Source organism: Malassezia globosa (assembly GCF_000181695.2).
Source record: "Malassezia globosa CBS 7966 chromosome Unknown mgl_sf_6.1, whole genome shotgun sequence".
Taxonomy (NCBI): Eukaryota; Fungi; Basidiomycota; class Malasseziomycetes; order Malasseziales; family Malasseziaceae; genus Malassezia; species Malassezia globosa.
This window is the reverse complement of record NW_001849866.1, coordinates 217,172-234,451: the sequence shown is the minus strand read 5'-3', so window position 1 is coordinate 234,451 and position 17,280 is coordinate 217,172. Positions and strand designations below refer to the sequence as shown.

The window sequence follows — 17,280 nt, the reverse complement described above, 5'->3', positions numbered from 1 at the left end:
TCCCCGTAGCCACAACCATGGTTCAGACGCTCGCGTGCTCGATGTTAACTTACATAAGCGCACATACTCGCTACGCTCACCCCTCCCTGTAGATCGTCGTTCACGTATGCTGCAACAGCTGCTGCAGCTGCGCACGAACGCACGGTCGTGAGCGACCACGGATCCCGAGACGACGTCACTTGGTATAGAAAGCTGAACAAGTGACGACGTTGCACGTATTCTCGTCAAAGCATGTCAGGGATCGCGCGCGAGGACGGCGACATGTCATTGCTGACACTTTCGGAGGAGGCCAGTGCCTCCATGCAGTTGGAACCAGTGACAGGCACGTCTCTTGCCATGTTGCAGCGGTGGATGCTGTCTTTGGCATGTGTAAATTTTGATCTAGAGCTGGGCCCTGATGTTGAGTTTATGTACCCGCCACTCGAGATCAGCAAAGAAGAGAAGGACAACATCGCATTCTCTTCCTTCCCCGATACATCCGTGTTCAGCGATGGGAATCTCACGTTTTCGTGGCGCGTGCGCGAAGTGCCGCTGGTTTTTTCTGCTGAGCGAGCGCCGCACATCCCAGACAAGCCTACTTCGCATCGTCCATCGTCATCGTTATCAGCCTCGTCTTCTTCAAGGCATGCGTCGTCGTCATCAGCTCGGCGGCGCTCACTGTCAGCGCGCCAGTCCATGTCGCGACGCATATCGTGGCTCCGTGGACGCCCCAATACGGTGCCGGCAAAGTCGCCCAGTGACACATCCACGGCGTCTCATGCCGCTTCTTCCTCTTCCTCTTCTTCCTCCCCCACCTTCCCCACGTCCTCATCCAAGTCTATGCACTCACACAGTCGAAGCACCTCGTACTTGTACGGCTACACGTTTTTCCTGCAGCGACGAGATCCATCTGTACGGCGCGGCTACTTTCAAAAATCGCTCGTAATCCTCACACACCTACCCTATGTGGGACTCTTTCTCCAGCTCATTGGGCGTGTGGGCCCTGCGTTCTTCGAGCTCGGGCTGCCTGTGCTCGAGTCGTTTGTACATGAGGTGATGCAATGGCCCGCACCTGAGCCGGGGGCGACGATCCAACTATCGGCCCTTGGCACGCTTCTTCATGCATCTCTCCCGCACGGCAACGAGGCTCAGAACGGCGACGGCATACGTGATGGCACTGACGCTGAGCACCCGATTCTTGCATCGGTGCCGCCGACGGGCCTTGTGCATGTGTTTTATGAGTTGTTGCCGGATCTTTGGCGTCTATGGGAATGTATGCTCACAGCTGAGCCCGTACTGATTGTCGGCCACGATCCACGCACGACCAGTGAGGCGGTGTGGCATCTGATGGATCTGATCCGACCGGTGTCTTTGGCAGGTGACTTTCGCCCATATTTTCATATTCATGACTACGATCTTCGCGCATTCGTGGGACGCCCTACGCCACCGCCTGGTGTGGTGCTTGGAACGACGAATCCCTTTTTCTTGCAAACCTGCTCACATTGGCCGCACATTGTGCAGCTGGGCCGCCGGCACGACGAGATGCACGGGCGGCTCGTGTCGAACCAAACAGTACGAGTGACGTCCACCAGCAAGCGTCGCATTAGCAAGGACCAGGCACTTATCAAGCAGCTCATGGTATGGCGCAGCTCGCCGGACCAGTTCGCTCATGCCAACGTGGTCCTGAGGCGGTACTTTGCCGATTTGACAGAGCGGTTCCTTGCGCCTCTACATCAGCATTTGGCCACCCTTATTCCCGCATCGTTCGATTTGTCCTCACCCGCTGAAGCACCACGCATCAAACCATTCCACCGCGAGACGTTCTTGCAGTGGCTCAAAGCGCATCCAGGTCCCCTCAAAATGCGGCAGCGGTCGCTCTTGCCAGCGAGTGTATTGCGCCAATCCTTGTACGCTGATTTTTTGGAGTCGCCCAACTTTGCGATATGGCTGCACGAACGTGTCGAGGCGGCACAGGAGGAGCAGCGCAGGCGCCGCGTGTCTGCTCTGGCCATTGGCGATGTCGTTGCGTTCGGCCGCACGCGCACAGAGATTGAGTCCGTGGATCTGTACCTGCGCTTACGCGACGAGCTCCAGGCCATGGACGAGGCACTTGCGCGGCCCACGCTGCTGACGACAGGTCCAAGTGAGCGATGGCGTGCGTCTGTGCCAGCGAGCGGTGACAAGTGTGTGCCGGCCGCCCAGTCGCGCTCTATGAAGGCACAGCGTGCACGCCTTGCTGAACAAATGGAGCGGCTCCTTTCAACCTTGCCTCACGACCTCCGCGTAGGTTTACCATAGCATTCGCGTTTTGTATCTTCATCACGACCATCTATCCATTCATTTTTTTTGGGCGGTTCGTTCTTCTCTAGATACGTGGAGCAAGAAGACGACGAAGCATGCGAGACATAGCGCCTGATGCAACGACCTGCGTCCCACGCAAACGATTGAGTCGCACGCTCGACATGCCAGAGTTCAGATGCTGCTTGTTCGAACTGGAGCGTTTGAACTTGACACACCCAGGGTGCCCGCGTCCTGAGCCGACGACAGGGAAGAACCGCTTTTTTGCTGCCGAATGCGTCTTGAGTTTCGGGGCAGGTGGTCCTTTCCTCTTCGGTGCTACTTGGGCGCAACCTGAATTGTGAAATGCTCTTGACGATGCAGGTATCGACGGAACGAGCCGCGCCTGAGGCTGCGTTGTCGCACGTAACGATGCCAGTGACGGTGTGGATACAAGTTGCGCTACGGCGCGTGCCGGTGTAGCAGCAGTAGCAGCAGCAGCGGCCATGCGCAAGCGCTGGCGTAGCATGGTAAGAAGGAGCATCAATGCGAAAGGCGTCTTACTGGCTGGGTTGGTCGGACGATCACCGAAACACAGAGCGCCTTCTCCAGGTCCAGCCGAAAGTACGAATGACGTCACCCGCTGCCTATGAGGCTGGCTGGCTTTTTGCTTGCGTCTTCTTCTGCCCACCTGCACGCGCGCGCCAAGCACAATCGGCTGACAGCATCGCGCTTGCACGTGTACATCACGTGATCCACATCCCCACGCACTTTCCCCATACACCAGGGCGAGTGTGGTGCGTTGGTTATCGAGCCGGCGTGAGTGGTTCGAGCAACGCGGGGGAAGGGGCTACGGACGAAGACGAACACCCGGAAAGAAAGAGAGATAGAGATTGAAAGGTCATACACCTGTGTCATCTTTTTCCGTGCGCGTGAAAGCACACATTTCGTCCATTGCTTCGTCCTGGTCACGTCAAGGACTCCCTATGAGCAGCAAGTCGTCACGCGCATCAGGCGCGCGACAAAACGCAGAGCGTGTGTCGTCTGCCTATAAAGTGACTCAGTCGCTGTTTCAAGAGCACAAAGACTTCGTACATGCACTACATTCGGACATGATGAACCATGTTGCTCAGGAGCTCTCAGAGACTCACTCGTACACAGACGCTGAGCTGAAACTTGCGCTCGAGTTCCTTGACGACATTGTGATGACATTCCGCTTCGCACGGCGTGCTGGTTTTGAGATGGACATTGCTCGGTCGATGCTGATCAAGACTGTGCAGTGGCGATTGGAAGGGGGGATTGATGCGCTCGCGCAAGACATGCTGCATTCACCATACATGGACGCGACGTCCAATGGCGTGCCCTTACTTTGGGGACACTCGCGCTTCCGCGATCGGCTGGGTCGACCGTGTTTGTACGTGCGCTTGCAGCATGTGGAACGGACGCCGGACGGACTGCGTGAACTGAAAAAGTCCGTCATCGCGGCGTTGGACATTATGCGGCGCTACCTGCTGCGTGTGAATCGTCGGACGAAACAAGGTGATCCGGTGATCCAATGTGTGACGCTCATTGACGTGATGGAAGCTGGCCTTTCCAATGTCGAGCTCGATATGCTGCCTTTTCTAATTGATCTGCTCAAGAACCACTACCCGGGCATGTCAGGTGCTGTGTATGTGCTGCGGTACTCGTGGTTTCATGCGGGACTCTGGCGCATGCTCCGCCCAATTCTTCCACCCAAGCTACTTGAGCGTCTTTTCTTTGTCGACGCTCCTGAACTGCTCGCTCACTTTGACCACCATGTGCCTCAATGCTTAGGGGGCCCACTGCCCGTGAGCATTGCACCAGACACGAGCGATGTGTTCAATTACTTTGTTCGGGCAGCCGTATGGGCTCATGAGCGCCCTAATGAACATGCTACGGGCGTGATCGCATCGACAACCGCGTCCGAGGCATGCTTGTCCACCAAGATGCCTGCTAGATCCGCTCGCGGTGACCCTGTGCCGCCGTCACTGTGGATTCGGCACCAGGACTTTGGCACCATCTACGATGTCATGTCACGCTACGGATCTCCGTACACGTCCATGACACCGTTGACTCCCCACACAAGTGTGCCGCCGACGCCGCGTCTTCGCCCACAGCCGTCCAGTCCATCGCTCCAACTGCGTGACTTGCCTATGTCGCCTGAGGCGTACAAATGGAAACAAAAGACACATCATGAACCACCTGCTGTACCGAATGCGTACCATACTCGCGACACACGGCCGTGGTCGTCGTTGCTCTTGTCTTGGCTTCCCATTTGGCTCTTCGGCAAGCGCACTGATGGCACGTCGTTTTCGGATGCGACCGACTTGATTCCTGCCGAGCCACGCATCGTCTCTTCGAAGTGTACATTCTCGAAGAAAGCGGAGGAACATGCACCTCCTGAGGCGTCTGCATTGCTGCCCTCTGAAGGATCCACACCAGCGCCAAAGGCTCTCACATCATCGACGAACTTTGCGGCGACAATGCCGCCATCCAGTGTGAATGCAACGGATGAAAGCAACTCTGTGACACGGTACCTTTCGCGGCGTGCACACATGTATGCGGAAATGGAAGGACATGTGTCACCGTACAACATCGAGAACCCATATTTTGGATACCCTGCCTCGTACGTGAATGAACAAGGCTCCATGGGTCTCGATATGAGCAAGAGTGGCGCAAGGCCAGCGGGATTTTCTCGTGAACTTCATGTGCGACGGCGAAAGCGGGATCTCGTTCGCACACTCACATACCTATTTGTCCTACGCCTAGTCCATCTATACCGCTGGATCCGCAGGAGCATTTACGTCGTGGTATGGAATGTGCTTGGACCACGCCGGGCATGGGCATCGCTCGGCCACATCGCCGCAGGCAAGCATCCGTCGCATTATATCCGGCGGCGCGTGCTGTTGTTCCTACTTGCCATACTGTACTTCCAAGTGCCTCATAAGCACATTTTCTCGCGAAGAGAACAAGCACCATCCTATCGTGCTATTATGTAAAGGGCAGCATGACTGGATGGTGTATTTTCGTTCTTTGGTTCGCTAGCTCATTCACATACACACACATACACACACACACATACACACAAACACACACACACACACAAACACACACACACACACATGCAGACCCCATCATTCCTAGCATCTTTTTTTTTTTCTGTTCATAGTTGGTTTCGTGCGTCCCTACTCTGTTCCTGCTAGCATGTCACGCAGATGTTGACCATCAATTCTTTTCTTCCTTCATGGCTTCAGCCAAAAACTGTTTAATAAATGCTTCTTCCTCACTGTCGTTCGTTAGCACATATGTGATCACGTACGCATTCTCAGCGTTCAGTGGCACGCTTGCCGGTGTCTTTTCTTCCTTCTTTGACGAGCCACCGCGCATCGATGCGTACGCAGCAGCACCGATCGTGCCGAACACACCCAAAACGAGGTGCTCACTTGGGATCTTCATTCCTGATCCAGTGTCAGTGGCCGATCGCCGACAAGATCGCATGTATAGGAGACGTAATACACCCCGTGACATGTTTGTGCTTGTTCGCACCGTAAGCGCCGAGATGCAGCATGTTGCATTCGCTACAATCACACGCACTCTGATGCATGCACGCACTCCCACCTGTTTCCTTCTTCAACATACCTGCAATAGTGTACGACATATTTCCAGCTTGTGTGCTTGTAATGGCAGAAGGGCTAGGACCTCTGGTCCATCCGCACTGAGCAGCCAGCACCCGCCCCTCCCCCGTATAGACCCGTCAACGTTCGGCCGAGACAACCAACTCTGCTGCAAAGCCCCGCATGGCCCCTGCTGGTCCAAAGGGCCGAGTGGGTCTTGTTCTCATGTTGGTTGGGTCTTGCGCGCTGGTCACGCGAAATTTTGGAATTGCTTACTTTGTCCCAGCGCTTGGGTCGTGCAGAAGCCGGGCGTCATTCACGCGTCGGCCGCGCGTCGCGCCGCGGCGCCCAAAGGGAGAAAGAGGTGGCGGCGGAGGGGAGGGGGGCTAGGAAATACGCGTAGCTCGTGATGTACCTGGTCAAGAACAATCAATGACAGCTGAAGTGCCTGACCCACAGGGCCTAGGCGATGCCCCGCTGTCGAGTGTCTCGGATGACTCTATGACACATCCATCGTTCGATACGAGTGCGTCATTGCTCCAGCAAGATCAGCAGGAACAACAGATGCAGCATAGCAACGAGCCATCAGACGCTGCGAGTCATATGTCGGCATCGTTACCACTTACGCCTCAGACACAACGTACGTCCGACAAGCAGGGCGAGCTAGGTGAACGTGGTGCATCGTCGTCGCCTCCCAGTTTTGCTCTGTCAACGCATTCCGCGCCGACACCGCGTCGTGGTCGTCGCGTTCGATACGTCCGATCACGCGAGCCGCCCAACACGCCGCCCGCGCCTCTGACGTCTGCCTACTCTTCTCGACTCCAGCGTGAGCAAGTGGACAGGATCGTTGCCATGTGTCATGATGTAAGTATGGGTCGCATCAAGCGCATGGCGCCCGTGCATGCAGAGACGACGCGAGCCATCGCAACAAAGGAGCGTGTGTGCATGGAGCTGCGCGAGGAACTTGCGCGTGAAGAGGCCCAATTGGAAGAGCTTCGCTCTGCTTGGAAGCGCATGACACAGCGCATTGGATCACACGCGCCTTCACCTCGATTGCCGCCGCAGCTGCGCCACAGCACACCTTCTCAAACTCAGTCACGTCGGCGGTCCATGGCGCACAGCCCCAGTCATCAACCATCGCCTGCATCAGGAACACCTACGCGATCTCACATGCCGCCTGCCCACGAGGCTATGCGGGAATCATCTGGGCCCTCGACGGACCACCCACCGTCAAGAACGACATCAGTCTCGGCACCACAAGCTGAGGCATCTCTGCTCGCATCGTCCTCGGCGTCTGGGCCCGACACCTCTTTCAAGTCATCTGACTCGGCATGGTCGGACCTTCGCCGCATACCTACGCATTTGTCGAATCAGTTGCATGCTGTGATGGATCAACTCTCTTTGACCGCAGACGAAGATACGTCTTTGGGATCATCGCCGTCGCATGATCGTACACAGCGTGCCGGAGCGAACCTCAAGCCAGACACGACGGCGGGTGCTGCAGAAGCAGCGGCATCGCCGAGGATGTCTCTTTCGTCGCTCCCTCAGTCGCTTGACGAGCTTTCATCGGACATGCTTCGCGACAAACTTTCCAGTGGATGGCATGTTTTGTCTCAGAGGCTGCGTGATACGACAGCATCCCTCAAAGACATGTCAGCGTGGATACCTGAGGACATGCCGCCTCTCACAAGTCGCAGTAGCCGTGCGTCCCTGCCTGTGTCTATGGACGAGAATGCATTCAGTGGGCTCACGTCCAACCTAGAGTCCATGTCAATGAGCCCTCTGAAGTCAGATCCGCGCCGTGCATCCACTATGACAACCATCCCACCTGTGACATCGCCACGCCAGAACATAATTCCGTTGCCGTCGGAAACTCAGCGAAACTTGGCTGCTCAGCACAAAGCTTCATTAGCACGTTTATCCTCGACCACGTCGTCGCCGCAAAGAAGCGCGCGCTCAAGTCACGAGAAATCACTTCCTTCGCTGCCGCCAGAAGGTCAGAGCGAACAGGCACCACAAGTCATGTACGGCCATGCATACGACTCAGACTTGGGTTTGCAGAATATACCCCAAAACCAGCCACCCCACCCCTTGGAATGAGCAAGAAGAAACACCTACGTAGAGACAATCAACGACACAGTGACACATGCAAAAAATAAGGCACACTCGTTTTCGACCAATTTCATGAGCGAGAGATAATGCGTCTCGATTTTTGTGGGGGCACAAGCACATACATGCCCATGAGCCTGAACATGACCCTATAGAAACAGCTAGACATGGAAGTCGATTACGCCTCCTGGGCACGGACGCGTGCGTTGGCGTTGGTAACACGGACACCAAGAATCTTGGCCCTGTGATAGTTAGCATGTGTTCAGCACATCGCTCAATACGTACTTCTCGAGGATCTGGATCCGCTTCTTGCTGCTCACGTTGTGGGCGATCTCAGCGGCGAACGTGTTGTTGTGCATAAGAAGAAGATCCATGTCACTTGGGTTGGCCACGACGAAGCGACGGAAGCCGTTTGGCATAATGTGACGGGTCTTCTTGTTCGAGCCGTATCCGATCTTGGGCATGGCGATGGTGCCCTTGAAGCGGCGGCGCACACAGTTGTCAATACCTGTGGGCTTGCGCCAGTTTGGCGCCACGCGCTTGAAGCGGTCGGACTGGTGGCGAGCGAACCTCTTTGTCCGCTTCTTCACGATCGGAATAGTCGTAGCCGGCATCTTGAGCTGTGGTTGTTAATGAGACAGGGCAAAGACGTACAGTTCAGACGGGGCGACCGTGTGGTGAGCAAAACGTAGCAAGAATCTCGCCGCGGCAGACAAAGCGCTGGTGGACGCTATTCGGCCGAATCTCCCTACAGCAATCCCACGCCCCAATCGCAAACTATAGTTTCAGAAAGGCACGTGATCTCAACCTGGTCCATCCGTTCACTCGTGCTGCTGATTGAGATGGGCTGGCGAGAACGTCGTCTCTGCTTTTCTTACCTGCCGGCCACTCGACCAGAGGTACGTGTCTAGTTGGCGACGTCGGCCCAGTCGATAGCGACAACGGCCACGACGACGACGACGACGACGACGACAACGAAAAGTGGGAGAACACAAGTACTGACACACGTTGCCTGCGTAGTTCGCACATACGAGAGCCATGTCGCTGATGCAAAGCACTCCGTTCATTGTCGACGGCAAGGGCCACCTCCTTGGCCGTCTTGCCTCGATTGTGGCCAAGCAGATCTTGCTGGGCCAGAAGGTGGTTGTGGTCCGTTCGGATCTCATCAATGTCTCGGGCAGCTTCTTCCGCAACAAGGTGCGTGACTTGTCTACGAAAGAAATAGGCCATAACGAGGCATGCCATGCTAACACGTTGACAGTTGAAGTACCTTGAGTTTATGCACAAGCGTCACCTTGTGAACCCATGCAAGAACGGTCCATTCCACCACCGTGCTCCTTCGCGCATTTTCTTCCGCGCGGTCCGTGGTATGGTGCCGCACAAGACCGCCCGTGGCGCGGCCGCGCTTCAGCGCCTCAAGGTCTATGAGGGCATGCCGCCGCCATACGACCGCAAGAAGAAGTTTGTTGTTCCGGATGCGCTGCGTGTGCTGCGTCTCAAGCCGGGTCGTAAGTACGCTACATTGAAGCGCATCTCGAGCGAGGTCGGCTGGAAGTACCAGGAGACGGTCGACAAGCTGGAGGCCAAGCGTGTTGTCAAGCAGCAGGCCTTCCACGAGCGCAAGATGGCCAACATCAAGCGCCGTGCCGCTGCTGCCACGGCTGCTGCTTCCGAGTTGGAGCCTATCAACAAGCAGCTCGAGCAGTACGGCTACTAAGTGCAAGCTATCTCATATATACTGTACTTCTCTGACCCAAAATCAAAATGTCCTCGCAGCCGATCTAGCTAGAAGGGTGCACGATTCGCTGTCCGCGTGAGAGTTTGGGTGCGAGCACATGATCCTGATCGTCGGTGGGTATTGCGCCCCTGTCGGCGTTCTATGGTGGTGTGCTCGCATGCTTGCGCGTAGTCGTCGCTTGTGTTGTCCGACATGTGCGTGTGTCTGCTCTGGACACTCCAAGGGCTAAGGCATTGCATTCGTCCTACAATAGATTCCCTCCCCGTATGTACTACCGTTGGCTAGTTTCGTTATGTTTGAGGAACTCTTTACCGCGCCTTTTCCAGTTCTCCGCGCTGATCATGTATTCCTTCACCTCGAACTTACTATGAAAGGAATGCCGTCGTGTCATGCACCAGTCGTATCTGCCTACGGGCTCGACTCAGAGCCGTGCGTCCTGTGACGGCATTGCGTATGTGGAATTGATCGTTTGGTCAAAGGCCGTTTGCTGATAGGCTGAGTTGGAACGTGTGCGTGCACGGGTGTGTGGATGAAAGCGTCGGAATTTCTCGACCTACGGAATGCAGGCAGGCCACACATCCATCCGCCCACGCAGAACCCCGCGTCAACTGAAGCATTCAGGCATCATGTCGGAGTCTGCTGAAAGCTGGATGAGCGATTCGGCCATGCCTGTGTTCTCGTCTTTGATGACACTCATTGCGTCGTTGATCAAAACACTCGTCGTGTTGAGCTTGCAGCTCACGGCGTTCTCTTGCGGGGTTTGGCCGTTCATTTTCTTGATATTGTGTGAGTTGCGTGGGCTGTATTTGACGTATGTGCGCGACGGTGGAAGTGATCCCGACTCGCTATCACAAGATGACACCCAGACGCCAGCGGTACAAGAAAAGCCCGTGCCGATGACGGAGCACCACAAGACGGCAGCTACAGCGGCTGCTGTGACGGAGGCAGCGACCACGGAATCGACAAGCGGTCTGGCACCGGTATCCAACCCCGTTCCCGAAGCAAATGTGCCAGCTTCTTCTTCTTCTTCTTCGACGCCCACCATTTCTCAAGCGACTCCGGGACTGTCCAACACGGCCTTGGATGCATCTGCACCGACTAGGACTGAACGCGGTGTGACAGAGCCAGCGAACCACGAGACCCCTGGAGCGACTGCTCCATTAGTCTCGCCTGCTTCTGAGCCATCGACCTCGTCCGAATCTAATGCGGCTGAACCACTTGCGCAACGTGTGGCTCCTCAGACACAACAGGTTTCTTTGTCGGATACCACATCTCTTTTGAGTGATACGCCCGAGCCAGCACCCAGCTCGACCACATCATCGCACTTGCTTCATGATGCAGACTACGTTCCCCCAGGAGACTCGATCCCGAAGCCCATCCCTGCGATAAGGGATGCATCCCCAGTGACGCGCGCCAAAATTTCAGTGGTTTCGACGGGATCTGGCCATGGACATTACCCAGCTACGAGCATGAATCCAAGCTCAAACACCGTCTTGCATCCCGAGTCTAACCAGCGCGAATCGGCTGACGCGAATGTGCCTTCTTCTGCTTCCACGGCCATGTCGACGTCGTCCCGGATGCCTACTTCAACACAAGCTGGCCAGTCGAGTCCCATGCCTCCCATTGTCATGAATTATCCGCATGCTCCCATGTAAAACAAATCCAAGGACGAAACGAATTGAGACGGCGACAACAAACTACATTTCTACATAGACCTCTCTCATATCGTATCATAGGCGTGTTTTTCTTTGATAGATGTCGTATGTATGCGGGGTATATCGAAAGCGTGGATCTCGTCGTTCCAATGCAGGATTCGAGAGGCACACGCTCGCTGCACGAAGCATATCGGGCTTAGTGAGGATGCTGCTCCTCGATGTCGTGCCGTAATGCGGACGAAGGCGTCGACATGCGATGGTGAGGCAGATGCGGCTGGACATGAAAGCCTGGCGAGCTGGGACTCAATCCTACACTGAGACCGCGCTCCGCCAGCATAGCAAACCAGGAGGTTCGGTGAGTGCTGGGCGATTCGTGTGCGTGGTCAGTGCCGAATGGAGGTGTGTGATCGAGGGAGATCGATGATGACGAACGTGTCCTGATGCCAAGTTGGGCCGCAGAGCTGTGCATACGCCGATGGACATACAGTTTCAAAGATGGTACCAAGAATGAGGGAGGCGGCGCTTCCACATGGCCAGAACAGGATGTCCGGTCACCAGCATGGGATGACGACGCTTGCACGGCTCCAGTGGGATCGGAAGTCATTTCTGTCGAGCTTTGTTTATGCAAACTAATGATCCAAACGCCCCAGAGAAGAAGCACCGTGCCGGTCGTTACCATAAGGACACTCAACCAAGAAAGACGCGAGAGATCGTCAAAGTACACGAGTCCAAGTGTGATAGACGAAATATTGTAGAAGCAAAATGCCAGAGGTGCAATCAAGACTGGATCGGCCAGCTTAAGACTCTTGTGCAGGTACCACAGTTGAAGAAGCGCAGCAATCAAAAGCGCTATAGCAAGCAGCCAGCTCTTCCAGTGACCAAACTGATTGCGGCCCTGCAGCGAGAGTATTAGCAAGTCAACGCCGCTCTTTGCCATCAGCAGGCAAATGCCACTGAGCGTCCCGCTAGCTGAACTGTATACGACAGCGAGAGCAAGGACCGTCGGCCGCAAGCTCGGGGAATCGTAAAGGGAAGACCGTGTTCCAGCAGCGGCTGAGGACACCGGCAATGTTGGTGCCGAGCGCGATGTCATCAGGGAGGGTCTCGACTTACGTGTGGTTTCTGGTACATCTTTTGCATGAAATGCACCATCCGGGTTCGATATGGCGCCGTACTGAGAATGAGCGGATGATGACGATGACGACGACGCGGGATTTTCGGGAAGCGTGCCGCGCATGTGCTTGATGGCTCGAACATCGCCTGAGAGCAATTTATCGACGCGGTCGTCCTCTGTGTTCTGGAGAAGTGGCGACGTGATGCCAGAACTATTTTCGCTGACCTCTGCCACTGTTGCCAGAGAGGGCACTGGCAAGTACCGGCGCAGGCCAAAGCGTGGGCGGCGGCGATAGGCACGCCGTTGAAACGCTTGGACCGAGTGCCACGTGAGCTGCCATTCCGTGAGATGCGCCATCGTCAGCAGGCTAACAAAGACCAATAAATAGAGAACAGCAAGGGCCACGAAAGCAGGACGTTCATACAAGGCGATCAGCTCATCTAGTGTGCGTGGTGAATGCGGCACGGTGCCAAAGTAGCCGATTAGGACGGCACCGATGGCGATGAGGCATGTGCCAGTGAGCATGTGCCACGAGAAAAAGGCATCAAGCATGACACGTGCCAGCAGCGCATTGTACAAGAGACTCACGGCGCCGAGTGGGGCAAGAATAACGACTGGTAATGTGCCGATCTGGAATAGCGTGCCACTAATATTGGCGCCGAGAAATATGACGAATCCAATCACCCATAAAGGACGGAGCCATTCAGGCTGTCGCTGTGATTCTGGCAAGCGCTCATTCTGGATATGCGAGCGCCGTTGGATTGTTATGCCAAGGCTTTGCACGAAGCTCGCAATGAGCCCGATTCCCACAGCGAGCGGCACATCCATCGAGGCAGACGAACCACGATTGTGTGTGCTCACAAGAATGGGCCAGAAAGATCAGGGAAAGAATGCCGTGAGCGCGAGCTTCCAAAGTGAATAACACTCGTTCTCCTTCCTCTTCCTTGGTGAGGCCACTGACTTGCCACGACTCGTTTGAAGATAAGTGTGTGTTGAACAACAGCCAGTCTTCGTGTGGAGGCAGCCATGATTGGGCCAACAAGAGTCCTTTGAGTGGGTGGCAAATTGACACTTGCCCGTGACCCGATGCGGGGCAAACGGGGGGCGGCGGTGCGCGCCGGCTTGAGCTACCCTGCTGTGACGACAGAGTGACACGCACAGACACACGCGCGCACGAAAATTATGCAAGGCCCGATCTTTGCTGTCGTGGTCACATCTTCCTGTCACGAACTTTGATCCACTTATCCCATCCGACCGCCGACCAAGCGACGCCGTTTTCTAGCTTGCCTACCTGACATCTAACGGGTTTTCTTCTGTACCTCTGGTCGTTTTGTTTGCTCTGTCCTGTGTCACCACATCTCATTCGTTAGGCCGGGGAGCGTACTTTTGCGCGAGTTCCAAGCATGGGGCCAAGCGCGCGACCTGCGCAGGCGGCCCCTGTAGGTTCCAAACCGAGACGATCCTGCAGTGAGCCATGTCCAGCGTGTCCCAGTTCGACAAGAACACCATCACCGCAGCTACTTATGGCCGTGACTTCGTCACCAGTATCGATGTCGATGCCATTGTCCATGCCACCGACGACCGCTGACATTCACCGACATCACCGACACCGGACGAGACCCACGACACCACCGACACCACCGACACCACCGACACCACCGACACCACCGACACCACCGACGCCACCGACGCCACCGACGCCACCGACGCTACCGACGCCATCGACGCCGCCACTAGCGACGACTTTTCGTTTTCTTCCTGCGAGGTACACGGCATGGAAAGAATCGACACGTGCTTTCAAAGCCATGCGACACAACAGATCGGCTCAGACGACTCTGCCACCCGTTTGTGTTTCGCCTGTACCCTCTGTTGTGGCATTTGAGCCTTTGGATGCCATGATACCCATTACGATGCGTCAGGGCGAGCGCATGCTGAAAGTAACGCAAAACAAGGTGGCGATGCGTTTGTTCCGCGTCGACACTGAGTCGGCATCGATCGTGTGGGAAAGCAAGCGAGGGAATTCTGTGCGTCTGTATGCGGTGCGCGATGTGCGTGTTGGCGAATCTGCGCGCTCATACCGTCACTCGTTGCAGATTTCTGACGAGCATGAGCCACGCTGGATCTCGATCATCTACCAGACGGCGCGGGCTTACAAGGCTGTACACATGGTGGCGTTATCTGATGAATCACTCGCTAGATGGCGCGATTCGCTCCTGCGCATTCTTGCGCAATGGCATGCGCTTGTATCAGGGCGCGTGACAGCATCGCGTGCACAGGGTGAATGGCTCCAGGCGTCCTGGGATGTAGAGAAGCGACTTGATCAGAGCGCGCTTGCGCGGCTGTGTCAGCGGATGGGTGTGCAGATCAGTCGGCCCGAGCTTGACACACTGTTTCTGGAGGCTGATCGGGAGCGTGTAGGAGCGCTGAACTTTGAGGCATTCCAGCGTTTCGTCGCTGCACTGAAGCGGCGACCAGACGTTGAGCAGCTGTTTTACCAGCTGGCCAAGAGGGATGCGCAAGAGTCCTGTTCGATTTCGCTTAGCTCATTCACCTCGTTCCTGCATCGTGAGCAGGGCGAGTGGAAGTGGACATCCGACGATATTGCCCACATCTATCAACGCTACCGGGTCGACACCCTGGATGGGTTTGCGGCGTTTCTCATGTCGCGAGACAATGGCGCGTACAATGATCCCGTTTTGTCTGGAGGCGAAGCGGCAGGAAAAGAGAAGGAAAGTGGAAGCCTTCATGCGAGGACTCAAGCATCGAGCGGCCGACTGGATGAGCCATTAAGCAGCTATTATATATCGTCAAGTCATAACACATACCTGGAGGGCGGGCAATGGAAAGGCGATAGCACTGTCGAAGGCTATGTACGTGCACTGCATAAAGGCGCCCGGTGCGTTGAGCTCGACTGCTGGGACGGGCCTGGCGGACAGCCACAGGTCACACATGGACATACACTCACCAGTCGCGTGCCCTTGGACGATGTGGTGGCGGCCGTGGCACAATATGCGTTTGTCGCTTCGCCGTACCCACTGATTCTTTCGTTGGAAGTGCATAATGATCTTGCACAGCAAGTTGTTCTGGCCAACATTTTGCAGGCGCGGCTGGGCGACATGCTTGTGACGGCGCCATTGGACGACGATGTCCAGCCAGGGATGCTACCAAGTCCTGAACAGCTTCGCTTCCGCATCCTTGTCAAGTGCAAGGACCATGTTTGGATTCATTCTCAAGTTTCACAAGATGCGGACGACCAGCAGCCGCTGCCCCAGGGGCGTAGCTCCTCCTCGACTGAACAGACGGAATGGGAAAGCGATTCATTTTTGGATCAAGCGCGGAATCTTGTACGTCTCGCGCGACATCGCACCGAGCGAGGGAAAATCGCTCGGCCTCTCGCTCGTGAGCTTGTGCGCCTTCTCGTGTATACCGTCGGCGTGCCATTCCGCGGACTCAACAAGAAAGAACAGTATGCTGCTGAGCATATGTTCTCTCTATCCGAGCGCTCTGCGGCGCGGCTCATGCGGCAGAGCCATGCAGACTTGGTCAAACACAACCTGACGCATTTGACGCGTGTCTATCCATCGATGACGAAGCTAAGCCGCCTCACGTCCAGCGCGAATTTCCTTCCCATGGACATGTGGGCATCGGGCTGCCAGCTTGTGGCTCTGAATTGGCAGACACACGACCAAGGTATGTCACAGAACTTGGCTCTTTTCGCGCGGAGTGCCGGCTATGTCCGCAAGCCGAGTGCCCTGCGTGTGAGGAGCTGCTTGAAGAATGACGGCGGCACACTGCTTGTATCGTGCGTGCTGACCATCGTGTCGGCGCAGCAGGTTCCACACATGCGGAGCGCAGACGAGGCGGTGTGTCCGTATGCGACGGTAAGCGCGGATGTACCCCAACAATGGGGCAAAGATGCCGTGCAAGTGTCTGTACCAGCGGCGGTGCCGAGGGAATCGCCATCTATGGCCACGTGTCAAGGCGACTCCCTCGCAGGCTGTACGGCTTCAGGGCTTGCCGCGTCTGGTGCTGGAAGTCGAACCAGATCTACAGGCTCAGGATCAGGATCTACCACAAGAGCGGCTTCGTTGGGCTCGACACCCAGTCCCTCGACGTCGTTGTTACCGTCGTCTTCGAGCTCGTCTGCCTCTAGCACAGGCGTTGCCAACCTGCTTCCACCCATCTCATCATCGGCACCGGTATCATCACGCCGCAGTCCTTTCCGCACGCCGGCCGTGCGATCGAATGGACTTAATCCCGTGTGGCAAACTTCGTTTTTGCTAGACATACGTATGCCAGCAGGACACGATGCCAAAGCGATCGTCCTGCAACGAGCGCAGCGGCTTAAGCATGGCAAGGAACGAACAGACGATCCATGCGTGTGGGAAGACGTGACTCGTGGACTCTTACATTTGTGCTTCGTTCAAGTGCAAATTTGTGATGAGCAGACAAGCAGCCAAGTACCACTCGCAACGACGACGCTAAGTCTCGGCCGTCTCCGGCATGGCTACCGACATGTCCCGCTGTATGACATGCAGCTTTCGCCGCTCATGTATTCCTCTTTGTTCGTGCACACATCCTATACCCATATGGAGGTCCTTCCCTCGACGTAGATGACGTTGTCATTCTAAGGAACACCACGCTTGTTCTGCCGTTCTATGCGATGTGAACCATACATTTGCCCACAAAACAAAAAGCAACTGACAACCCTGGCATTGATATGTTCTTCTCTCGGCTAGGCATCTCTATAGCTATCCCACCGACGCAGCGTCA

At 55.8% G+C, this 17,280-nt stretch overlaps 8 protein-coding genes across 8 annotated transcripts; 6 read left to right on the top strand and 2 right to left on the bottom strand.

Annotated features, from left to right (window-relative positions):
• Nucleotides 1–231: 231 nt before the first annotated feature.
• Nucleotides 232–2,277, top strand: MGL_2576 (uncharacterized protein; the record flags this gene model as incomplete). The annotated part of the gene is made up of 1 exon (XM_001730142.1): nt 232–2,277. One exon carries the CDS (start codon nt 232–234, stop codon nt 2,275–2,277), a length of 2,046 nt encoding a protein of 681 aa, XP_001730194.1.
• Nucleotides 2,278–3,368: 1,091 nt separating this feature from the next.
• MGL_2575 (uncharacterized protein) lies at nt 3,369–5,276 on the top strand (the record flags this gene model as incomplete). Its single annotated transcript, XM_001730141.1, has 1 exon — nt 3,369–5,276. The coding sequence occupies one exon, from the start codon at nt 3,369–3,371 to the stop codon at nt 5,274–5,276; it is 1,908 nt and encodes a 635-aa protein (XP_001730193.1).
• A 1,047-nt stretch (nt 5,277–6,323) lies between these two features.
• MGL_2574 (uncharacterized protein) lies at nt 6,324–7,991 on the top strand (the record flags this gene model as incomplete). The annotated part of the gene is made up of 1 exon (XM_001730140.1): nt 6,324–7,991. One exon carries the CDS (start codon nt 6,324–6,326, stop codon nt 7,989–7,991), a length of 1,668 nt encoding a protein of 555 aa, XP_001730192.1.
• A 260-nt stretch (nt 7,992–8,251) lies between these two features.
• On the bottom strand, nt 8,252–8,614 carry MGL_2573 (uncharacterized protein; the record flags this gene model as incomplete). The annotated part of the gene is made up of 1 exon (XM_001730139.1): nt 8,252–8,614. One exon carries the CDS (start codon nt 8,612–8,614, stop codon nt 8,252–8,254), a length of 363 nt encoding a protein of 120 aa, XP_001730191.1.
• A 424-nt stretch (nt 8,615–9,038) lies between these two features.
• Nucleotides 9,039–9,717, top strand: MGL_2572 (uncharacterized protein; the record flags this gene model as incomplete). Its single annotated transcript, XM_001730138.1, has 2 exons — nt 9,039–9,197; nt 9,262–9,717. The coding sequence occupies 2 exons, from the start codon at nt 9,039–9,041 to the stop codon at nt 9,715–9,717; spliced, it is 615 nt and encodes a 204-aa protein (XP_001730190.1).
• Nucleotides 9,718–10,364: 647 nt separating this feature from the next.
• On the top strand, nt 10,365–11,393 carry MGL_2571 (uncharacterized protein; the record flags this gene model as incomplete). Its single annotated transcript, XM_001730137.1, has 1 exon — nt 10,365–11,393. The coding sequence occupies one exon, from the start codon at nt 10,365–10,367 to the stop codon at nt 11,391–11,393; it is 1,029 nt and encodes a 342-aa protein (XP_001730189.1).
• A 196-nt stretch (nt 11,394–11,589) lies between these two features.
• Nucleotides 11,590–13,335, bottom strand: MGL_2570 (uncharacterized protein; the record flags this gene model as incomplete). The annotated part of the gene is made up of 1 exon (XM_001730136.1): nt 11,590–13,335. One exon carries the CDS (start codon nt 13,333–13,335, stop codon nt 11,590–11,592), a length of 1,746 nt encoding a protein of 581 aa, XP_001730188.1.
• Nucleotides 13,336–14,057: 722 nt separating this feature from the next.
• Nucleotides 14,058–17,120, top strand: MGL_2569 (uncharacterized protein; the record flags this gene model as incomplete). The annotated part of the gene is made up of 1 exon (XM_001730135.1): nt 14,058–17,120. One exon carries the CDS (start codon nt 14,058–14,060, stop codon nt 17,118–17,120), a length of 3,063 nt encoding a protein of 1,020 aa, XP_001730187.1.
• Nucleotides 17,121–17,280: the final 160 nt, after the last annotated feature.